Genomic DNA, 25,907 nt, shown 5'->3' on the forward strand with positions numbered 1-25,907 from the left:
CTTTATGGGCAGAAAAATTGAATACAGCAGCATTTATAGCTAAGAGAATACAGTGCAGTTCATGCCTGTGGAACAGGTTTGCTTTCTCCCCCAAACCTGCTGTTAAATATCCATCACACTCCACCCACTTTTATTTTAAGGGGCTCAAAAGCTTCATCTCAGTTTCTATCACCAGCTCAGCTTTCCAAATTAGCAGCAACTGAAAAGTACCTGGCTGATGTGCATGCTGGTATCACAGGTTAGAGGTCGTGCTGAGGTAAGGTCATTGGAGCCAAGCAACGTCGATATTATTCCATTCTGATCCACTTTTCTGATCATGGTCCCATCAACAAAGTAGATTAACCCATTCTTGTCTATTGCTATTCCTTCAGTGAAGCAAATAAAAATTAGGTTTTTTTTGGTTGTACTACCAGTGAATATACTATCCTCAACTAAGGGTATAGGTAGCATGTATCTAGTAGAAATTGTAGGCAGAAAATCTGGTCTCAGGGAGTAGGTAGTAATACAGCTTGTTAATGTATTTTTCATGACAAACCAGTATTCAGCATGAAATCTACTACTGTTGATTGCATTTGCTGTTCAATTGCTTTTGTGTGTTGGAAGGGCCTAGCTTTTAAGTTAACTTTAAACATGGAATAAATGGAGCCAAAAGCAATGCTCATTTTAGATATTCACTGCTGCCTGCCAAACACATAATCTAAATGCTCTTATTGAGTGTTTAAAAATGCTCAATAACCACTCAAGCCAAATACTTCCTAAAAAATCAACCCTAATTGATTTCAAAAAAATCAGTCCCCTGTAGCTCTCTTCCTCTATAGACTTTCTACTTGTAAAAAAATTACTCAAATCCCCAATTTTTGAGCCAACTATTGAATTCAGTAATTAAACACAATCACGCCCCCAGCTCTGAACTTCTGTATTATTCTGAATGTTACAGAGGGAGAGCTCTTTTTACCTTTAGGGCTCATGAGAGTTGCCTCCACCGCCTTGCCTCCATCACCACACCTTGCCTCATCGAAGGGCAGGCACTGCTCCCCCGTTCCTCCTATGACCTCAACATTTTTGGTCAGGTCTTTTGCACCAGTGAGCGACTTGGGCCGGTATATCCTGCGTGTGTTTGTGTCGGAAACGTACAAATCTCCCGTCACGGGGTCAGTTGCCAGGTAGTATCTGTGAGCTGGGTTGTTGCTGCAAAATGGAATAACACATCGCATATGCTGTAGTTAACTGCAGCTAACAGTGGTGGATCAAGGAGAAAACAGTTTAGTTCCTACAAGTGTGCAGTTAGGCAGACAGAGTTAAAGTCAATGGTGATGCTCCATGCACAGGTAGCACAGGTCACGGCCCCAAAACGGTTTTGGTCCACATTTCTCATCTGTGTCACAGACAGCCCCAACTAGATTAATCCTCTGGGGAAAGACAGTCCATTTTGTCTTTGATGCTGTCAGGCCAGTTCAGGCTCTCTCATTTGAGACTGCAAATGTGTCTCTAACAGGTCAAATCAAAATACTAGAGTTTAAAACCTTCTGAGAGTTCTGGGAACCTTGATCTAGTTCCAAATTTTGCAGCAGGAGCCCAGGCCTCACTTACACTTTGTTGGTATTATCCTATCTGTTTTATTATAATTTATACAAGGCTGTGGGGTTCATGGTTTATGTAATTCATGAACAGATAAGACAGTTTGAATGATGACTTTGCAGGAAAGAGATAAGACATCATTCATAAGTATTTGTTTAATCCACTGCTTTCAAATGTGTGATATGCATGATTTAACACATTAGGAAATGTCATCTCTTCCACCAGAGACCAAGCAGAGCTTTTCCATTCTTCTTAAGTCAGAGTCATATTTCAAATAACTGTACACATTGGCAGAAAACCGCTAACTATGCCAGCACACTCTTTATTACAGTGAAAATATATATTGCTAACCGTTTTCCCAGAACCGTACATTTTGCCTCTCCTCTGGTGCCACATAATTGAGAATTACTGTCTTTTCTTCCCTGCTGGTGAAAAAAACAGCCCTGGAGATTACCTTTTGTGTTGATATATTATGATGTAGAAACTTAACCCACTGCAGTTGGGATTCCTGACCTAATTTATGGCATGAAGAGCTGAAATAAGGTCATGTAAATACATGAGGTAATTTCAGATGCTCCCCTCATGGATTGAAACAGAGTGTCAGAACAGTCACTTCTGATGTTTGCAAAAATGCTGCTTAAACAGATCTACCAGTCTGGTGGTAGCCAAACATCTGTTCACAGAATGCTACACTTCACGTTTGGTAAATACATAACTGTGCTCATGTAACATATTTTTATGTACTGCCACTTGGAAAATGCAAGCAGAGACCAACAAGAACAACTTGTGAACAAATTATGTCTTTTAGCAGGGACAGATTTTTATAGCCATCCAATTACAAAACACAGAAAAAATGTGTTGCATAAATAGGACTTTATTTGGTTTTAAGACTTTAACATGTTGGTTCAGAACGAATGAAACCAAGTGAAACAGACTAATGAAATCAAATACACAGTGATTAGCACCTCTCTAAAAGCTCTGCTATTGCACTGAGTGTTGTACAGCATGTCTGAAAACAATCAAATGCAGGCTTACTTTAAATTTCTGTCTGTTACAAATCTATTATTGCCAATGTGCTAAATAGTTGGAAGGTATTTTCAAAACCTTAATTTATGCAGCGATCATTTAATATGATCACTATATGGTGTACGAATTATTTATACCTCCATAGACTGCAAATTAAATTATACCCATTTACATGATTACTTTGGTCTTTAAGAAACTTTGCAAACACTTCAAATACAAACACATTGTAAGATATGAAATGTGCAATTAAATTTTATTTCATTGTAATTTAAAATAAAGTTCTTTCTTACACTACTGAAATTAAAGTACCTCTCTTCAACCCATCTAACATTGCCTCAGTCATATTTTTCAGCCATTGGAATAATAAGTCATCAAATCAAAAAGTAAGTAATTTATGCCTAACACAATTTATTTCCAAAAAGAAATTTTAAAGCTCTTTTCTTCATTAATATGAAGATGTACATTCTAATTAATTCGAACAAAAAAGAAATCAGGGGATGAGTTCTCATGGTAAATACCATATCCTCATCAAACAAAAAAACCCACCTGATAATTTAAACCACCTGTATTTTCTTATTTTCTTAAAGAGTGGAAGTGCACAGGATATTACTACTGAATCAACAGAAAGTCTCCAACTTGCCATACGAAGTTGTCTAATGGCTCCTTTCTGAGCTGATACAACAGGCTTAACCTCAGCATTTCTTTTCAGGTGAAGGTTGCACAGCCAAGGAGGCTTTAACCAATAGAAACCCCCAATAATTGATGGGAGAAAGGCACAATTTGAGGAACTGAATAACTGTCAAGTGAAAACCACATTTGTTTTCTAGCCAGAAAACATCCATGAGCACTATGCAGATCACAAAAATAGTACAGGGATAAGCAGCCAGCAGCTGGAAAGCGGCAGAGTTTATGCAATTTCATTGTACCCTGAAATGAAATTAAGCTTCTGCCTTCTACCAATAACAACAAATGCAAAGAAATTAAATCCCCAGCCTGTGACTTATTGACTCATTCAGTATTGCCTAATCACTTTCAGCAGCCTGCAAAACATGGAGTTACATACCCACACTGGCTCCTGTAAAGACAAATGTCTAAAAATTAACTTGTTCTGTCTATGCTGAATAATAGTAAGTGCTTTGAATTGAAAGTGTGCACACACATGCACAGAGCTGTAACTATCTATTTCTCTTTGCTTTTATCTTGATTAGGCCAATTTTTTAATTCTTCAGCTGTCAAATCACCTGGACTATTCTCCATGTATAGCTTTTTTGAAAATACTCCTCCTGCTTCAGTCCCTGTCTCTCTTGCCTCCAGTATGTGCTCTCTAAACCATACATCCCCTCAAAGCTGTTTTTATGGTTTGTTAGACTTTTTTTTCTGGCTCTCTATAGATTTGGGATAGTGCCATAGCCTACAAAAGACCTCCCTGTCTTCAAAGTCCTTCTAAAAATGACTTCTTCCATGAATGTCTATCAGCATTAATCACCCACAGGCAGCAGTGTGTATAAAGACATCATTTCAGCTTTGAGATTGAAAAAAATGTGAGGTCACTGGTACATGAGAGGAGAAATTTGATCTGCATTCTCTCTCTATAAAAGAGAGTACAGGCTTCTTGAGCTAGGAGACACATCACACTGTGCTGAAGCACTGTGTTTATAGGCCAGGAAAGGTGAATGCTTGAATAGACAAGAGATCTGAACTAGCATTTAGCCTCATTCAGTAGTTTTACTTGGGGAATGCATTTTTTTAGTGCATTTTCTTCTAATACCTAGCAATTATCTTTTGCAAAGTGGTCTGTTGAGGGCTTTTTTCCAAACTGCAGTTTAAGTAGAAATCTCCTCAGCAGTCTGAAAGGCTTGCCAGTGAAACTGGACATTTTCTCCCTTCTCCTCTTACAGGCCAGACAGATGTGCTTCCCTCTGCAGCATTTCACAGGACTCTGCACGAATTCATGCAGCCAAAAGAAGGTACTTGATCTCACAGTGTGTCCTTAGCTGGAGAGCCCTTGGCAAGAGGCTTTGGTGAATCCTAAAAGTTTACACATCTTAAATAAAAGGCAGCTAAATTAACAGAATAAAAAGCTGCCAGGGGATATTAAGCATCAAGATCCCACTCTTGGCTTAGGAAGTCTCTCATCAGCAAATCTCTAAGGCTGAGTGGACATTGGGAAAATGTTGTATGAGTGAGAGAAAACTCAGGCTCATAATAAATCATGTTGTGCTGCACAGTGGACTCCACACCTCCTGCCTACTGGCTCCCCAACTGCTCCTGCAGAGCCAGTTCTCCACAGTCTTCTCTGTCTCCTCCTGCCCCAGGAGGAACCCCCACGTCACAGCTGCTATATGGGCTCATGCTGTTACACTAATTTGTTTGGTATGACTGCAATTTTGCTACCCGGAGCTTCTGCATGTTTAGGCATGAATAAAACAGAAAAGCTTCAGTATTCTCCCTCACCAACTTCTCTTAGATGCAGGGATCCAGTTTCTGAAACACTGTAGTTGAGGCTGTGACCACAGTTCTGCCAGAGGCAGGAGAGGGTGGCACTACTAAATCACAGCAAAACAAACCTCAATATGCATCCACTCTTTAATCCCTTTTTGTACATTCCACATGCCCATTTTAAGTATTATTCCACACTCTATATATTTGCCAAAACAATGTCCTATCTAGCTGCAATCACAACTCTGTGATACCACAAGGGATAGAATTCTTTTAAGAGTGGCGGAACACATACAAACTAATTGTAATAGTGAAACCCTAAACCCACCAAACAGAAGAGACTGCCTTTGAGTCACCCTGGGAAAAAAACCACAAAACCAATTCTGATCATTAGCACTGATGCAGAAACCTTAGTTTTTGCCTAACATATCTGAAACATATTTCTGAAAACATAAAACCCTTCCTCACACAGAAGTATGTCCAAAGAAAAGTGAATTTAAAAAACAAGGACAACAGAGATATGACTCTGGGATTTGTTTAAAAACAAGGAAGGAAAATGATTGGCAGCAAAAAGGAGAGAAAGCTACCAGCGAGCCTGCTAAGCTTTGTAGTTCTGCCACAAATATTTGCAGGGTTTCATGTCTACAACAAGACTTTACCATGACTCTGTTTTTTTCTTCCTTATCTGCACCAGCTGCTGTGGAAAGCAACTCTAAGCATCCACCTACTCTTCTGTTCTTGCCATTATTGTAGCGATGCCAGGATGGATGAATGCTGTACTACAGTCCTCTGATTACTATTGTTTCTGGGACCAATTTTGTGAGTCTGGGTGTATTTTAAAATCTTAACTCCTGGAGTTGTGTTACTGCTATTTCAACTTCCATTATTAAAAGAAACTCACCTTTAAAGAAACAAATCTGTTCAATGAGAGCCTGAAAAGATTCAACATCAAAAGGCTAATGAAATGAACTCCCTTGATACTTTTATATGCCATTCTCATCATATTTGGTGTATCTGATTAATGAGTGAGTTTTGATAGGATCAGCAAAAGAGCCGCCAGCAAGGAGTGAGCAGAGATGAGGGAACAGCAGAGGAGGGCACACACAAGCATAACAAGAAGCCTGACTGTGGACAGAGAGTGATGAGAAAAGAGGAACTCATCAGAAAGGACGATACAGCCTGACAGTTGACATAACTAAAACATATGAACTCATTATTTTTGAAAAATACTCCTCTTTTCTAGTAATACATCTCAGAAATGACTTGCCCATTATAAGCATTCATTTGTTAAAAAAGAAAGAAGAACAGTTATAAAAATATAAATCTTCTTTAAGGAATGCTTACCTATGTCTAAAATCTTTATTTCTTGGTGGGAGCAAGTAAAAAAGAACAGAAAAACATTATTAGACAAACATTCAGAAAGGATGTTAAAAGACGAGAGAGAAGAAGGCAACATTTACATCTGTCATTAGTGAAGTGTTGAATGATTGTCCATTGTCCACTTACATTGACCACATATGTTAACTCTTAAAATCTGCTGAATTATTATTTTGGGTAGATTAAATTCTCACATTTAGATAAGCATAGTTAAAATATTTTCATTTCAGCTTTAAGTACTTTAAAAATCTTTTGACTCAACTTCTGTTTTGTTCCCAAAAGCATTCGCAAACTCAAACTTACACAATTGCAGAAACTTATTCAATACTTTAATTTGCCACAGTAACTCATACCTCCAAAAGTCCAGGATGAGAAAAAGACATACCTCAGCTCCAGAACACTAGTTACATTTCCAGATGGGAATATCCGCCGGACGTAGTTGAAATCCCCCACGTACAGACTGCCATCTATCCCACAAGCCAAGGCAACTGGAGCCAGCAATTTGTTACCATCAGCTTGACCATTGCAGCTTGGACAGGAGATGCTGCGTCGTCTCCCGTTGCCCATAATGCTACTAACAACTGGGGGTTGCTGAGATATAAATTGATTTTCACCATTCCCTTTGTAGAGGATTCCTGCCAGATAATTCAGGAAAAAACTAAATCAAAACCCAATAACATTCATAAAAACTCTGAATGTATACACATAAAATGGTGCAAAAGTATTGTAAATATTCTTTTAGCTAGTTAGTATAAGTTCAATGAATTTTTATTGTTTCCCCACCATATTTTCCTCACAACAGATAGCAACTTTATTAAAACATCTATAGTTATATTTCGGTTATGAACATGCCAACATTAGATTATCTTGTCCAAAATTTAGTAGAAACGCTAAATACTGTAGCTCTTAAAATCCCAACATGTTTTCAGTTGTTATTTTTAAATGTTAATGATTTTTATAGTTATAATTCAGAATAAAAATTGTCATGCTGGAGGAAATGTTAAGTATATTAGTGGAAGGAAGGTCTGTGTTCCTACATCTTTACAGTTTTGAAAAAGTCCAGAAAGGACTGAAATTCTAAAGTGCTTTATAAAAAATGAGAAAGCATATATTTGCAAATTGTATTCCTAAAGTCCCAGTGTAACTAATTATGAGTATCATGTCGAATGTAATCTGAAGTGGATTACTGTTGCAAATTGTAAATATTAATTAAAGAGCCACTTCAAAAAGTTGTCGATTGCCTCAATTTTACATTGTAAAAGATTCTTTACTCAGCTCACAACAAAAGTGTTCCTCTGGCAACAAAGTCTGCCTCAATACCATATCTGCAGTTATAGGCAGTTATTAAAAATGTCAAAACAACAAAAAAAATGTGGTGCCAAGCCAACCTGCCTCTAAAACTTAATTCTGCTTTGAGGCATGAAAGAAACAATAATTTTGTGAAGACAAAACAATATGCCAGCAGTATTTTTCTTCCTTATAGCCTACGTAGGAAATCTGAGAGGAAAAATGGATGCTTTATGTTAAATCTTCAGTCTTGTAGGGGAAAAAAAAAGGTATGTTAAAGTGTTGCCAGGACCCTGATTGTTCAATCTCACGAAGAATCCATTAAGGTGTCCTCTACAAATGGTCAGCTATTACAGTTCTACTCGTAAGTCACCATGTGTCTTTCCATGGTATAATCCGTGTAAACCACACGTCACTTTGTACTGTACAGAGATCTGGGTTTTATTGATTGCATGCCCAGAGTTTCATGCAATTTGGAGCTGAGGGATACAGTTATCTTTTAAGAAGTTTAGAAGAAATTTAAAGTGCATTTCTCCTGCCCTCCTCATTCCCAAAGTGCACGATTTGTACTGAAAGGTAGGAGAAAAAATACCTTGCTTTCCTCTTTAAATGTTTTAGGTGTCTTCACTGCTTTTAATGTTATAAAATGCAAGAGATTATAAATGTAAAACCAATATGATAAAATTGGAAACATGATAAAATTGGAAAAAATGAAAATGGTTTATGGAAACCTAATGGCAAGTAATCTAAATAAGTAATCTAAATCAAAAGAGGAAGAATGTGTTTTTCATGAATAGTTAAAGCCAGAATGCATTAACAGTATACGAAATCCCCTTTCCTATGATTACATCATTTATGACAATCATGGCACTATAATTTTGCCTGAAATAGCTGAGTTCTACAATTTTCATCAGAGGAATTCTAGAAGTCAGCACAGTGCACTATTGCACCTGATTTATTCTGTCATTACCTTGAAAAATTGGTCCTTCACATTTCTCCTCCATTATCACAGAGTAAAAGATGTACATTAGACTATTTACTGCAGTAGTTTGGATTTCTGTGCAAACACTGTCTGCACTCTCTGCTGAATAGATTTATGCATCTCATCCACCTTGTCATTACAACTCTCCACTTGGTTTATTCAATTAGACACATGACACTTTGAAAAGTCATTACTTGTCAAATGTGCTCTTCAACATAATTTAAAGCCATCATCAATTTACCAGTGAACAGAATCAGTCTTACATATATATTTGTAATTATAGCTCTTTACATTTTTAGGTGGATTACTTCACAATAATTTGCATGGTGGGTTTTTTTTTTTTTTTTAGTTTTAAATTAGGTACAATGACACCTTCTCCCTTGATTTGGTGACCTTGTTTCCTCACCAGTCAGAGGCGATGCTTTAGGTTTCAACTACTGTGTTACACATAATAAGCTTGTGTACTATGGGGAGACCTTCATGGGACATCAAGTACTGCAGAACTGACAATCTCCCTGATAATTACTCTGGGTTCCTCTCTTGCATGAAAACCAAGTGCTACCAACTACTACTTTAAGCTATGTGACTGTTTACTTCACCTTTCCTACATGCTTCCAGCCAAGTTTTTCCAAATTTCTTCCTGTTCAGTGTTGAGCTAAGGTTCCCTTAGCATGGCACCCTGCAAACAGTTGCTAAGCAGCGTGCTTGATCAATACACTTTGATTCCAAAGTTACTGTGCAACAGCAAATTCCAGCTGGAGAGAGGAGTGAGAATATGAGCAAGCAACAGCTCTGCAGACAGCAAGTTCTGCAGAAGGAGAGGGAGGAGGTGCTGCAGGTACCAGAGCTGAGATTGCTCTGCAGCCCATGGGAGAAGACCTCGGTGAGGCAGCTGTGCCCCTGCAGAACATGGGCACCTGTGGTGGAGCACATATCCACCTGGAGGGCCCACGCCAGAGCAAGGGGATGCCCAAAGGAGGCTGTGACCCTGTGGGAAGCTCATGCTGGAGCAGGCTCTTGGCAGGGCCTCTGGACACATGGAGAGAGGAGTCTGTGCTGGAGCAGGTTTGATGCCAGGACTGGAGCCATCTGTTCCTGAAATACTGCACCCCACAGAGCAGACCCCACTGGAGCAGTTATGAAGAACTGCAGCCCGTGGGAAGGACTCACAGTGGAGAAGTTCATGGAGCCTGTCTGTGTGGGAGGGAGCCCATGCTGGAGCAGGGAAGAGTGTGAGCAGTCCTTCCCCTGAGGAGGAAGGAGTGACAGAGACAGGGTGTGCTGAACTGATCACAGCCCCATTCTCTGTGTCCCTGCACCACTGGCAGGGAGAGGTGGAGAATTCAGGAGTAAAGTTAAGCCTGGAAAGAAGGGAGGATTGGGCAAGTTGTTTTTAAGATTGGTTTTCTTTGTCACTCCACTACTGTGATTTGACTAGTAATAAATTATATTAATTTTCCCAAGTCAATTCTGTTTTGCCCATGGCAGTGACTGCTGAGAGATCTGTCACTGTCCTTATCTCAACCCATGAGCTTTCCATTCTGTTTTCTCTCCCCTGTGCAGCTGGAGAGTGACTGGGTGGCTTTAGTGTCCAGCCAGAGTCAACCCACCACAGCATATCCAACAGAGACTGATGAGTTTATTTATGCATATGTATTTTTAGTATGCAGAAGTATGACATTCAGTGTAAATAATAGAAACAAGGAATATCCTGAGGTGGAAGGGACCCACAGGATTATTGACTCCAACTCCTGGCCTTGCACAGGATAAACCCAAAGAATCACACTGTGTGCCTGAGAACATTTTCCTAACACTTTCTGCCAACCCTGACTGGCTTGGTGTGACCACTTCCCTGGGGAGCGAGGAAGTACAAAGCATTTACGATTTGCAAAATGTTCTATAATTTCCTTTTAAAAAATAATAGCATAAATAGCAAAAAGTTTGAATAAGAGACTTGAAGTGCAGGACAGTAGAGTAGTAAAACAAGTAAGAAGAAAATTAACTCCTTACCATTTTGAACATCCAACACATGATGTTTATCCAATGTCCAACCACCCATGTTGGAGGCATCCAGCTCATAACCCTGCAAAATGGCAGTGCGCTTTTCCCAGAGAGTCAGATCCAAGCAAGACTCATACTCGTAACCTACAGACACTGAAAAACAGCACACGGCCTCATTCAGTACAGGATCTCATTCTGAAGAGGAGTTTAAAGAATGGCATTTCCTTAAACTACACACATTCTTTTGCTCTCCTAGGACACATGGAAATTCCTGTGGCTTCTTACACATGTTGAAAATACTAACCAGAAACTTAGGTTATTAAAATATTTTAGTTATTAAGAGTAAGTGAATTAAGAGAGGTACAGAGGAAATCCATTTTGCGATGTAAGTCATACTGCTATTGTGCTTTACTTTAAGTACACAGAGTGTGTGCAGACTAAACACCATTGTTATTAGGCTGAGAGCTACTTCATGGGGAAAAAAAAGTTAAAAACGTCACTTTTCATTTGAATGAAAAATGGTTTCTTTTTCCTTCTGAAGAAAAATTTTTCTCCTAATTCAAAGCTTAGATTAGTATTTTTCAGTATGTTTTCATATCCACTGATGTAATTTTATTCTGCAAAACATTTTCTTAATGGATACAAGCATTTGAGGTGTGCTTCCCTATGTTCAAGACAACACTAGAAGTACAGAAGTCCTTTGTAACACATACCAACAGCTTCAGATAATCCGTAGACCCTCTGATTGTATGCATCAGTTTTATCCCATATGAAGGTGTATGCTAGATTGGGGGATGCAGGGAACCATTTTTGGAAAAGTCTTCCCACCACTGCCACCATAAGATGAACCTTCATTAAATTAAATGGTATAACAGATTGGGTCATAGTAATCTTCAGTACAGATTTATATCCTGCAGCCCTGGAGCTCAAGTATGATAACTTCAGGTCAGTCCCTGGTATTGTTGTTTCTTCATGAAGTACCTATGCATCATTAAAAGAAAAATACAGTATTTCAATTAGTTGGAAATTAAACAAAACAGTGCATCTATCACAAAAGGCTTCCTAACATATTACATGACAATCCATTAGGAAATATCATCTGTATTTGGCCATCATGGTTAAAAAAACCATAAATAAATAACGTTTCACACTTTTTCTAAAAAGTCAAGCCTAAATTCTTCATTATACTGAAGCTGCTTAATTGGTACTTTCTGCTCTAGCCTTTCAAAATTATCTCCTTTTTTTTTAATGGGGGGCGCAAAGGAGGCGTGAGAAAACATTCCCAACTGATTTTTCCTGAAGAGGCAAAAAAGCATCTTTCAACTAAGTTAAAATTGCCCCTTATGGTACTGCCACCCATGTCCCAACTAATAAAGGGATGTCTAATAAAGGCAGTAGAGCCTCTAAGGAGAGTAAAGCTTGAGATTTGGGTTGGGATGCCTAATTTCTCCTGTAGGAGCAGGAAGAAGTCCCAGGTATTTTATTATTTGCATTACCAGTGGATTGTAAATACTTTAAACTAGACCATTCTTCCATTTATTTTGAAGACAGATAAGTAGGATGCCTTGGGGGAAGTTTTTCCATATTTTCTGATCAATATTCACTACTCAGATATCAGTTTATCACTTTCACATTTCTGAGAGGTGGAATGAGTCAATTTTATTTTTAAAAGATTCCTCCCCTCCTCTACCTTGTCATTGCCTCTGAGCTGAGAAGCTTTTGTGGGTGATGAATGGATGCGAGATGTTTCTGTGTAATGTGGATAAAAGCAGCCTATACTGTTCTATGCCTCAGTCAGAGGCAGCCAGCACTTGCAAGTCAACAGCTACCAGGTATCCTGGTTTATTGAAACAAACAAAAGAAGAAGAAAAATGTATCTAGACACACTTAAAGCCAATGTTTCTTTGGTGAAGAGTTCAAAGGATGCTGAAGCACAAGCCCAGAACCTTAGTGGTGTTACAGGAACACTCTTGGGAAGTAAATTAAGAAAGGTTTATTTTACTCTCCCGGTCTCTCAGTCCTGAAGTCTGAAGACTAAACATGATTTAGTATTAGTGGGAAGCAGACTTCAGGAGAAGCACTGTCACAAGTACTAGGCTTAAGACTTCAGTGGGATCAAAACCTGGCTACTGCACAAGTGCTGCCAGCTCTCTGTGCCACAGAAATCCTTGGACACTGCTTCTAAAAAACTGACTGTGTTGAGTAGGGTGAAGTAATGTGGTTGATGTTCAAGAAGGGCAATATATGCTACAGCATCTTCCACATTAGCATTTTTGCTGGATCTACAGAAAGGTTTATACACTATTAATTATATCTACTTCCTTCCCAGCAACAGTAACAAAATTTCAGAAATACTATTTTGACTCATTGTCTGGCATTATAATTATTTACATCCGATACATGTAGACATGAAACTGTTGTTTTTCAGTAAGACTATAACAGAGCTTTAGGAAATAAAGTATGAATTGGAAGATACAAAACAAATTAATTACGATTTTTGAATTCTTAATTCTTACTCTTTGAATATTTCTTTGTTCCTCACCAAGAACCTGGCTGAAAAGAAATGACAAGTAGTCACCTTGAAGGAGGTGAGTGTGGCCTCATTTCTCTTTGTAAATCTAGTCTGTTTTCCCTCAGCTCAATATAGAGACTGTCTAATCCAGAGACCAGGCAAATCTTTCCTACATGAACAAAACCACCTCTCTCTAGAGAGGTCAGTGATTGTGAGCACATTCCTTTTCTGAGACTTTGAAGGAAAAGCAAAAACCACCCAGGAACAAAAGACAAATTCCTCCTCAAGACACCAGCAGGACTCTCACATACTACACATTAAAGCTAGTCTAACAGATGGAGGTCTCTGTAAGCAAGAGGAGAAAAAGAAATAATATGCTTGTAATAGGACACAATTTAATGGACTTCAGTGGTCTCCTGTTACGACCATTGCTTCTTTTACAACTGCAACTGTGGAAGAGCAGTGTTAAACACATAGGTGGTCCTCCAGTACTCTTGGCTGAGATAACAGGCAATAAAGAGGACACCTTGAAGTTTCAATTTTCAAGAAATTCCACTGTGTATTTGGATTACTATCAAATTAGAAACTAGGACACTCATGCAGTTCTCAGTGAGGTTTAAAAGAAAACCTAAACCCCTATTATTAGTTTCTGCAGAAGCCTCAAATGCCTGCTGGAAATCTGACTTATAACTTCCTTTTTTCCATAAAACATCCCCTGTAGTAACTTATTTTCTAGAGAACTTTAGAAATGTATAGGTAAGGTTATGCAATTCAATCTATCTCCCAGAATCAAGCATTACAAAGAGAATTAAACAGTTTCATGTTCATCCAAAAAGGTAAATCATCAGGCACAGCAGAGAGCTCCTATGGGAGCCATGACAACACATCAATTGTAAAGCAATCGGGAAAGTCACTGGGAATAAAAGTCACATCAGGAATCACCAACACAACCAAGCTGTCTCTGCTTCACCTTCTCCAGACTGAGTATGAACTACCTTCAGAAAGGCTGATACCCTAAGGGAACTGAGTTATTGCCCAACCACCAAATTCTAATGGCTGACATTTTACTTGTAGATGATCAAGCTTCTCCTAAGGACAGCAGTGAAATATTTAACTCAGGGGACTGAGATAAGGGTCACCTCAATTTTCCCAGGGTTTGTTGTCCTCAGAGTTTGAGCGGGTGTCCGAGTCACATAAATTATGCAAGGCTCCTCATCTCTCATGGCTAGCAGGACTAAAGCTGTTCAGGCTCTAGAATGCTTTCCTGCTCCAAAATATGATATGATTCAGCTGACATGCTCTGATGGTATTCAGAACACTGAATAAGTAATTCAGTTAGGGGGAGAAATGCCTGCTGTGTTGCTGCGATTTTTTTTTTTTTTGCAAATCGAACAAATTCAATAGAGGATTTGAGGACAAATTTCACAAATGAGGGCAAACTTTAGTCCTAGTGTCAGAAAAAGGTTGTTTGCTGAGAAATAACAGCTGAGCTGTTGCATAAAAATGTAACATGATCTAGGTTTGAGAGGGGTAAAGATGGCATTTTTAGATACTAGCAACTGCTGCTATTATATAAAGGCTGAGATTAAGGAGTACCAAAATTATACTTTAAGTAGAAGCTGAAACTGCTCATTTCAAGACAGAAAAAATGTTTTCCTTTTTTTAAAAAAAGCCTTCCCCTACAACTGAGGCTCTTAAATTACCATTTAAATCAAGGAGAAATAAAAAGGGTAAAATTACTTGGTTTTTCAAGACTTAAAACATGGTTTAGGTACCACAGAGAAGAGATGTAGGAAAAAGCCACATACATATAGAAATATAAAAATGTGTCTATAAAAGAATAAAGAAAAAGGTATGTATAAAGTCTCAGACAGAAAGAAAAAAAAAAGAAGAAAACCATAAAATGTGCTGGAAAAGAAGGAAATATATAAATGAAGATATTCGGTTCTACAAATAATCTCCTTTTTTTTCTCAAATTTCAAGTATGAACTTGAAATTCTGAAGAGATTTTAGATAAGTGAAACTGGGCTGCAGCATCCATAGAATACTAAGATTTTTAGATATCCTATTATGTTGTTGGTTTAAATGTTAAAATAGGTTAATTTCTTTGCTGCAAACCTAGCCTACCTGAAACAGAAAGTAATTATTTTTATTAAGTCATTGAGGCTCATATTTTATCCTGAATTCCTCTGGGTAAATAAATTTTGCCAACTTTTGCCTCATTACTGCCACTAGTGAGAAAGAGTCTGAGGAGAAGAACCTTGAATAAATAATTTGAAGGAAAACATACAGTTTTCATTCATTAATACACTTGAAGCGATGGAAACAAGAGGCTCAGGACCTGCAGAAGGCATCTTGCAAGCACATGGAACAGTGGATAACAGAAGTTTAGGAGAGGGAAACCCTCAAATACCCAGTTTCAGAATTGCTCACTGTGACTCACATGGACTTCTGCCAGACCACATGGCAATATATGGAAAACAGACATTTTAGGAAATTATTAGGAAAAAGAGAGTAACAATATTACCTAATACATAAAAGCAGCTCCAGCTTAACCTGAACTCCCTCATCTGCATGCAGTTTATTGCCTCATTCCACACCGATTAATCTCAGCTACTTAAGTCAAGGCAAAGCATGGTAACTTGCAATTAATAGTAGATAAAATCATGCCTGAGCAGTCCAAATTTACTTAACATGTTATTATCAGCCCTCTTGAGTAATGATCTGTTGGGTCTGTGATCACCTCTTTACCCACTGTGTTTGTTCTTTCCCCTTGCTTGCCCTTTCTTTTTTTTGCAGTTTTCTTTCATACTGCTCCTTTGGCACAGACTTTAATTCCCCTTCTGATCAATTTGGGATTCATAAGCCACTAAGTACACTCTTGGAAACATTATCTCCAAGGGATGATGAAGCACTTCAAGGGATGATGATTACAGCAGCTTATCATTTTCTCCTGCAGTACGTGATGGTGACTGCTGTCACAGCACACGAACAGGGTGGCTAAACACCGACTGCAAGAACATGGGGAACAACTTATTCCTCTGTGCTTTCCTCCAGGCTCACAGACTTTAAACCGCCATTGTCCCTTTTTATATGAAAAGATCAGCAGCAGTTCCTCTGGAGCTGAACACACAGTTTTCAATAGTATCTGGCTCTGCCCATCTTTTATGAGAGGAGTGATTTTTTTGGTGGCTGATTGTTGAGCATTATGCATTTCTGAGGGGAACCTGACCCGAAGGGCTACACACCAGTCACAGTTGGGCAGCTCCCACTTGCTGAAGGAGAAAATGATGTGTGGGAAAAGCAAAGAATACAGAAGAAAGCACTGCTTAATGTTTTCTTACATAGTATTGAATTGGATTATTTTTGCATACATAACAAGCGCAGCGTTTTCCCTCATCATAAATCACCCAGCAGCACCAACTGCCTAGGATCTACTGGGAATATCCTTCCTTCCAGCTGGTTTCCTAGGGAGACAACTTGACCCAACATTCCTGCCTATCAGACCTCCCACCTCACAAATTTTGAACCTGGTAGACAATTTCAATCACAATTTAAGTAACACTAGAAATCTCTAAAGATAATTCTGTTCCTTTATATTTGTAAAAAAAAAGGGCTTCAGTAGGGAAGAAGTAGTCAATTTGGGACTCCCATGAGAAAGAAGAAAAGGCTGAATGCAGCCTGTGGGGAAGGACTGGATGTGACAGACAGATGGAATTACAGCAGTGGGTGGGAATTAGTAGGAACCCAGACCTCATTAGTCCCACTGCTCAAGAAATAACTTGTTTACCTAGACACTACAAGGGGTTTTTTAAAATTTGTATTTTCTGACATTCTTCTATCATAACTTTTTTCTTGATTTATATCTAGCTAAGCCATTTTCCATAATTTCAGGAACCGAATCTATCATCTGTTGCCAAAACAAGTAAATCAAAACAAGTAAATCAGAGCTGTTTTTCAGTGGACTCTGTTTTGAAAATACTTTCTCTTTTAATTGACTTGCAGCTATCAAAGGCACAGAAATGATAGCGAGGATAAAAGCAACAATTTCCTAGCACAGTCTAGATTTGTATGAGTGTTTAGTTGTAATTTTCTTACATCTTTCCTTTAAACTTGCTCCTACCATGAATTGCTTAATGATTTAGCTCTTTTCTTAAGAGCTCTGCATGAAAACATTTGAATACATTTTCTGTGTTTCTCTTGAAGAGGCAAGGACATTTCTTAGTGAATGCAAAAAAGAGTGCTCTATGTAGTTATGACATTGTGGAAGTAGGGGCAAGGCAAGAGAAAGAGGCAAAGAGGGAGGCAAAAGGAGGACTGCTTCACTAGGAAAAGTCTGGAAATCAACACTAAGACATATATTACTGCTTAAAATGCAACTGAAATGCTTTAAGAACCAAGAAAGTATTCATTGTACAGTGATTATTATTTGAGATGGAGGAATCTAATACACCTATCGTGAAAAAATTTTTAAAACCTCCCATTTCATCTGTAGTTTTTCCCATTTAAATCAAGGTTTGGATGTCAAGTCTTACTTTCAGTATTACAAGTTCTGAAGAAGGTGATTAGACCACAAACTCACTGGCTTATCCTCAGTGTTGCAGAGAGTTCTTCTACTTTATGAAAACCTGTGTGTCATGCTATTTATTAGGACTAAACAGACAATTCAAACTGTGTGTGTCTTTAGGACACAGTGGAAAAACACCTTTTGTTTTCAGTCTCTGAGGTGACTTCTAACAAGAGGGCAATCCTAAAAAGCCCACGTACCATAGTGTACCCTAATTATGGGCCAGTGCTTGAATGCTAAACACATTCTGTAAATTAAGTGATGCAAACAAATGTACTGATGTACAGACAGCTTTCTTACTTTCCATTTTCAGACAAAATTTAAAAAAATCATCCCATAGAATAAATAAATTGGTCTGAAAATAATCACATGTTGCAAATTCCTAGCACTTACTCAGAATTACTTATTTTTCTACAGCAGTGCATGGTTTTCATTCTGGTTTCTGAACACTAGCCTGGCGTAAGATTGTGTTTATTTGAAGCACTTCTTACCTGTGTCTCTGGGATGATGGGACTATCTTCAGGAGAAATTCTAAAGAAAGTGGATAAAGGCGAGGACACGATAACAGGGTTTGGCCTTACAAATCCGCTTAGGTCACAACTGGGAATGTCATTCTCTTCCTTCTTCATGACAAGGGTGTCCATGACATAAAAGACATTCCAGGGAATCCATACTGTGTGATACTGTGTCAGGAACGGGGATCGCTCAAACACCAATGTCAGAGAGGCACCACCATTCGCTACCAAGTCAAACCTAGGGAAAAACCCCAAGAGGGCTAGCTAGTCAGTAAATTCCCAAAGCCATCCACAGCCTCTATTCTACTGATTGATTCTTCATTCCATTGTACTGCTCTGAATGCAGAATGGCTCTACTGGGAACAATGGAGAAATCAATTAAATTACATTACATTGTACTGCACAGAGAGAACAGAGAATTTGGGATGCTGCGTTTAAATTAAGCAAGTCCTTCTACTTCTAAAGTATATAATAATCAGCACGTTTTACATTTTAAGAATGTGCAAAGTACAACTTTAGTCAATCACTTTCCTAATGTCTCTTTTTCCCGTTGTTTTATTATCTCAGTTTTACAAGCAGCTCTTCAGTAACACCTTTGCTGTCTTTATGACTTTTTAGTGCTTCAAAAGGAACTTACATTCCATCCTGGCGAGTGATTGTATATCCGTAGTCTGGATAGTGTAGGAAGGAAACATTGACTCCAATGAGTGGTGTTCCATCAGCAGTTAATACTTGGCCTCTTATGACAGATGCAAGACTATGAAAAAGATGGAGGATCAGATGACAAGTTTGGGGGATTTTGTTCTTTTTGCATGAATAAAAGCTAGTGAGCGAACACACATACATCCACCCTCACCCACCCACCCCTCTCCACATGCTATCAACTATCATTTAGAAAACATTCCTCAGATTCTAACCCTTTTACAAGTTCACATAATTTACACTATATAAACAAATGCCTTAGAATCTGCAGATAATAATTTTGTTTCAGTATTGTTGATTTTACTTTGGTTTATTTTGTCTGTACTGCGTTACTAAGAGCAGAAATTAACTGAAGAATTTTAAGAACTTAGAAACTCTATATGTTCCCACTATAAGTCATATTTCTGGCAGACTCTTAAAGAAAAATGTACTTTTCAATCAGTATCAAAGCAATCTGTAAAACTGCAGGGACTATAAAATACAAAATTTAAAAGAGCAATAAGGAACATTAGTGCAACAACTTTTAATCAACTGCTGTGCCCAAACACATTAATGCTGTTAAATTACTGCAAACGCAGTAGTTCTAGTGTAAATCATCTTCTTTCACTCAGTGAGATCCCAGACACCTGCTTCCTGTTACTGGCTTATTTTCAGGTCATTACTGCTTCACAGAGCACCAGTCAAATAGTTTATGCAATTATACTGTCGTGCACTTAACAGTTCTATTACATTAATTCATAATTTATATTATTTAGTGAGCTCAGTTTAAAAAGTGCAGCTTTGCTTTTCCTTCTGAAGTGTTTTCATTGCTTTGATATATTTCCAACTGTGCTAGCCCAAATCAACTGGTTAAATAAAGATTTATTTAATCATTAATGAAGTGCCCTGTTAGAATACAGATACTAAGCATAGCAAGTACCTTCTGTAACCTAGTGGCACTGGTAAATTGAATTTTGCAGGAAATGAGACAAAACAAGCAATTCGATATATTAAGCGGAAAGGTCTTTGCTCATAATCCACACCAGAAATTCGCAGTCATAGCAGATCTTCTCACATGAACCCCACCCTCCAGTTTGTTCTGTGCTCACGAGTACAGGACAAGTCAGGCTCACCTCTTATTGAAAGGGCTTTCCCCAGGTATGACGTGGGTGCTGTCTGCTCCGATGAGGAAACTGATCCGGTCATAGAATGCTTTGGCAGCTTGCTGAGATGGAGACTGCTGGCTTTGGCTGATGATATCCTGGGGATCAGGCAGGCCACGACAATAAGGTTGGTTTTGGCAAGAACTCTGCAAACAGCAGTCAGGATCCATACAGTCAACTAGCCCATCTGTTGGCAGAAAGTCACACAAATGAACAAACTCTTCCTCCTGCCCCTGTGCATTGGAATGAGCCAGCCAGCAGGGAGATGAAAAAAATTATGTAGTATGAAAGAATACTCATAATTAAGATTTCAATGAATTCACTTCCAATTAAAGAGTTTGTTTCCACTGAGTTCTTAAACTCCCATGGAAATCCATGCAAGCTGAATATGCTCGGTATACTCAGTATCATGTAAAAACGAACCTATTTATTCAATACTTTTCTAAAAACATGCCAAACAAACGAGAAAATGAAGGCACTCAGGCTCTGCATACACTGTTAACTTATAAATATTAAACATTTTAAGTGGGTCTAATTAGCTTTTATGTGAGGTTATTTGACTTGCTAGAGAAAAGAAACAAGTAACTCCCACTCTGCTGTTTTCTTCAAGTTTTTTAGTAATATCTATCCTGCAAGTAGCTTTAAATATTTCACAAAATGTATCAAGGTGGATTCCTTTATACCTCGGCAGAAAGATTTTGCTGCTAGTGGCAAGGCAATTTCCACAAATTTTTTCACATGAAAGTGTACGAGAGAACAAAATCTGTATTTAACATTTAGATTTTATTCTGAATAAATGAATGGGAAATACTGGCCAGTATAAACAAGATTTAAACACATGGGTGCTTTTATAGTTATGTGCTGAAATATTCCCATATGTGGAACAATAGATCTGTCACATCCCTGGAAATCTAATTTGATCAAAGATTAAAATCAAGATCAAATTGATAACTACTAATTTGCTGTAAGTAAAGTCATAAGGAAAATGAGCCTGGAAATGTCAGCTACAGAAAATTTCTAGATGAATGTAATCTGGTATCACAGAGCTGATAATTGTTTCCCCAAAAGAACAGCAAGACTGAAATAGCTCAAACATTTTATTATTCCATTTAGATTAGAGAGGGAGCTTGCTTGCTGCACTGAACTGAAAAATATACCAATGCAGCACTCGAAGGAAACCCATGACTGCTTGTCTCACAAAAGAATCTGCCTTTAGAGTAAAACTTCTTTCTGAAGGGAAAAATAGCATCCATTTTTGTTCAATCATATGTTGAAAGACTGTAAGTAAACAGAGATCTTCTAAAGGTATTCTTTTAAGTATTGCTGTGCTATGTGGATCCATTAGAAGACTGGCAAAATAGTAAAGGAGTGGGATTTCTGTTCTTTTGCACATCTAAAATTCTTATTTAACTTGCCTGACTTTGAAATCAGTTCAGGGAAAATAAAAGGGCTGAAAAAAGCATCATTAAGTATATCAAAGTTTGAACATTTTTAAGAGACAAGAAAGAACACTGATTTTTCCTGGGATGAGGATACGTTAGAGGGTCACATTGCCATTCAGCTAGACATTGACGGGCTGGAAAAATGGGCTGCCAGGAACCACATGAAGTTTCCACAGTCCTGCACCTGGAGAGGAACAACCTCCTACACCGTAACACAGCTTTGTGGAAAAGACCTTGGAAGTCCTGATGGACAGAAAATTAACATAAGCCAGCAACATGTCCTTGCAGCAAGGAAGGTGCCAACATCATTCTGGGCTGCTTTAGGAGCACTGGCTGGGCTTTCTGGTACAAGGGATATGGACGTACTAGAGAAAGCTCAGTGAAGGGCCATGAAGACTGTTAAGGGCTTGACACATCCCTCCTACATGGGAAGGCTGAGAGAGTTGAGACTGCAGAACCTGGAGAAGGGAAAACTTGGGAGGGATGTCATCAATGCATACAGATACCTGATGGGAGGGTGTAAAAAAGGCACCATCCAGTGGTGCCCAGCAAGAGAAAAAAGGCAATGGACAGAGACTGAACAGGAGAAAAATGTTTTTTATTGTGAAGGTGGCTGGATACTGCAACAAGTTGCTCAGGGAAGTCTTGGAGCCTTCATGCTTGGAGATACACAAAATCCAACTGGGTACATACTTGAGCAACTTGCTCTAGCTAATCCAGCTCCGAGCAGGGGGTGGGACTGGATGGTTTCCACAGGCCTTTCCAACCTCAAATAGGCTGTGACTCTTGTGACTTTCTAGTCTCATTTTTGTAAAATATTAAACCCTTTCCTAGCTGAAGTACAGGCCTCCCTTGTTGGTTTTAACTCCAGAAGCCTGGATCAGTGTCAAAGCTGGGGGTACTGATGGTTAAAAGAATATTTTCGGGATTTTATTTATCTGAATGGCCCCCCATGCAATATCTGGTGCAGTTGTCAAAGAAATGCTCAAATTTCTCCATTTGTCTTTGTTAGTTTATAAAAAGCAAATGTACATCTGGAGTATAGTCTGCAGGTCATAAAACTGCATGAGATTGACACCTTCTGAACTAATCAGCTGGAAATGCATTTTTACAAGCCTCTCCACTAACATCAATCAGAGAAAGAATCTCATTTTCACCAGCCAAGATCCAGGGATATGCTGTTTGTTATTTTCCTGTGGAGTTTATCAGTAACTTGCCCAGGCGAGTGACGGATGGTTATGAATCTGACTCCTTATAACTCGAGAAAACATTTTTCATTCCTTCTGTGTACTTATGTGGCTAGAGCTACCTAGTACCACTAAGTCAAGTACTCTATTGCACTGTGTGAAGCACAGTAAAATTTCCTTTCTGAAATGGCTCTGCAAAATTATTGATGAATTTTGTTTAGCCTGAAAAATATGAGACTTAGTTCAACAGTGCCTTGTCAGTTATATCACTCAAATATGACAGTGAAATTATAAAGAAAATAGAAACTCCTACAGGTAGCTGGACAGTCATTATCAGTCTCAGAAGGCTATTTATATTTTCTTGTTCTAGATGTAAGTGGTTCTGTGTACGAAAGATGTAATGACGACTTCATTGTTTTCTTCCTCAAAAGCTAACGTCTTGCTAATGTAAAAATCTTGACTAATGTTACTTTTCCCTTTGTTGCAAAATGCACTGAATTGCAGTGGAGCATGGACTGTTGATAAAATCACTTATTTAGAGAGATTCATAAAACCATCAAAACTCTGCTCTCGTGAGACCCCAGCCAGCGTTCTGAGTCCAGCTGTGGGGCCCACAGTGTGAGAAGGACAAGGAGCTGTTAAAGTGAGTCCAGAGGAGGCCAGGAAGATGACTGGGGACTGAAGCACCTTTCCTGTGATGACAGGCTGAGTGGGGGTCATTCAGCCTGAAGAAGAGAAAGCTCCAAGGAGACCCTGTAGCATCCCCCAGGTACCAGAAGAGGGCCTGCAAGACCTGGAAAGGGACTTTTGGCAAGGGAAGATTGTGATGGGACAAGGAGGAATGGCTTTAGATATAAGGAAGAAATTGTTTACTGTGAGGGAGGTGAGGCACTGGAACAGGCTACCCAGAGAAGTTGTGGATTCACCATCCCTGGGAGTATTTAACGCCAGGCTGGATGGTGTTTTCAGCAATGTGGTGTAGTGGAAGGTGTCTCTGTTCATGGCAGGGGGGATTGGAACTAGATGATCTTTAAGGCAACTTTCAACCCAACCTTTCTCTTCTCCATGCTCTCTCTATGTGATTAAACGAGAGGAGTCAAGACAGAGGATCCCCACAATGTGTGTCTAAAAAATAATACGCATCAGTGGGACTGCTTGCTTTTGAATGGAATAAAACTGCTGGAAGGAAGAAAAGTAGAGGGACAAAGTAAGTCCTGGGCACAAGATCTGCCAATGTCCAGGGGAGATGGTAGTCAAGGACCTACATAAATCCTATTCTTGGTTGTTGTTGATTATAGTTGATTAAATATTAAGGCAACAAAAATCTCCACAGAGTGAAATTCAGTGCCTACACAAGAAGAATATAGTTTTGGAACTATGATGCTGGCCATTCCACCAGGACAGCTTTGGTGACTGGCAAACCAAGGCAAGAGACAGGAAAGGAAAGAAAAGTATAACCAAATCTCAGTTATCCTTACGTACCTCAGTTTGGCAACAGGCTATAATGAATGGACTCAATCATAGACATCAAAATGACTGCTTGTAGGAACAGCTGGCCAGAAAAGCCAGAAAAGTACAAACAGCCCTTGATTTACTCCTGAACAGTGTGCATGGACCAGAATTCAGCTTTGCTGTTGAATGAAGAAGCCTAAAATATGGAATGTGGGGGTCCAAATGAGTTCTCATTCCAGAAAGAAATCTTGGAGGCACTGTGGGTAAGTTCCATAATATATGAACCCAGCATTCACCAGCTATCACAGATGCAATCAAAAAGCTGAAGAATGGGAAGTGTCAGAGCACAAGCCAGAGAACCTGAGCATGCCAGTGTATCACTCCTAGTTCAAGTAGATAGGTCCTGAGATTTCCTTAGCTTGGGTTATGTTTGCACTTAGCAACTCTCCTGATATTCAAAACGTTCAGTGGCAGTAATTCCTCACTTTAATTCACAGCCTGTTAGCACACAAAAGAAAATGTTAAGTTCACATCGACCCTATTATAATGTTTTGCTAAGCAACAGCTATTAGCCACTATCAGAGAGGAGCCCTGGTTTAGACAATCTTTTGGCTGAACTTGTACTATCCTGTGACGTCTGCCAGAAACAGGCTGTCCTACACTATGTAAGTCATTAAAAAAATACAGTAATGCTAAGTATGCTTTGCTTTATTACAGTATTTATTTTCATTTCAGCAAAGAAAGAATATTAATGTTCCCTTAAATCTTGCTTGTGGAAACCTGTAACTACTCTAAATAACTGGATAGGAGCTAATAAAAAGCAAACTTAACTAAGAAGTCTGTTCAATAAGGACCCATCTAAACTAAAGAGTAAACAGCCACTCTTCCTGTTTCTTATTCTTTCTACAGTGATAGCAGAGCATGGCCCACTTTGTTCAAGTATAATAGTGACACCTTCTTTCCCCAAGAAAATAGGTGTATTCCACCCACAGACAGCTCTGACTTCCCTCACAAAGTCATTAGGAGTTTAATTCAGGCTAAGATCTGCTTGATGCACACACTTTCCTTGTGGGATGCTAAAATGTAAAGAAAAATCCAGTCAAACACAGGGGAAAATAAAGAGTGAGCCTTAATGAGAACAGAAATTATTTCCAAGACGCTGAAAAATCTGTATTAAAAGGAAGATAAGCAATAATCATCCCATCATATGTCAATAATATCTAGAAGGGAAAATACTCAGGTATGCCTTGATGCCATTAGGATTTCCTATGGAGAATATTCCCACTGGGATCCTTAGGATGCTCATGTTCACAGAATTTGAATAATCAGTCCCAGAAAGAGCTAAGAATCAAAGGAACAGCAGACACTTTTATTAATGAACTGTGCTGATATTAATATATGAAATATATTCTACCCAGTGTAGGATAAACATTAACCACAGCATATCAAACAGACAACAACTGAGATAACTTTAATTATGTAACCACTGAGCCTGGTGAGATGTGGATCACACTACCCACAGACACACGATAAATTCAGCACAAGTGCTCAGATAACCTAATCTCCCATGATAAACAAATACAGCAGAAGAATACTTGTGCCATTCCCTGTAGCTGTCTGAAATTTTAATGGCTTGCTGGGAGATTAGTGGGTTGACTGCAGGAAAAGGAAGTAATACTTCTCCTCTTTCCAGGCAGC

General features: G+C 38.8%; 1 protein-coding gene across 1 annotated transcript in view; it reads right to left on the bottom strand.

Moving 5' to 3' along the window:
* TENM3 (teneurin transmembrane protein 3) overlaps positions 1 to 25,907 on the bottom strand; it is a 370,730-nt gene that overhangs the window by 36,876 nt on the left and 307,947 nt on the right. The window contains 8 exon segments of the mRNA XM_031064333.1: positions 211 to 365; positions 956 to 1,188; positions 6,806 to 7,055; positions 10,700 to 10,843; positions 11,404 to 11,671; positions 18,261 to 18,522; positions 18,922 to 19,041; positions 20,099 to 20,315. Of these exon segments, the coding sequence (XP_030920193.1) occupies positions 211 to 365; positions 956 to 1,188; positions 6,806 to 7,055; positions 10,700 to 10,843; positions 11,404 to 11,671; positions 18,261 to 18,522; positions 18,922 to 19,041; positions 20,099 to 20,315 (1,649 nt within the window).

This window comes from Geospiza fortis, unplaced genomic scaffold (assembly GCF_000277835.1).
Source record: "Geospiza fortis unplaced genomic scaffold, GeoFor_1.0 scaffold40, whole genome shotgun sequence".
Lineage (NCBI taxonomy): Eukaryota > Metazoa > Chordata > Aves > Passeriformes > Thraupidae > Geospiza > Geospiza fortis.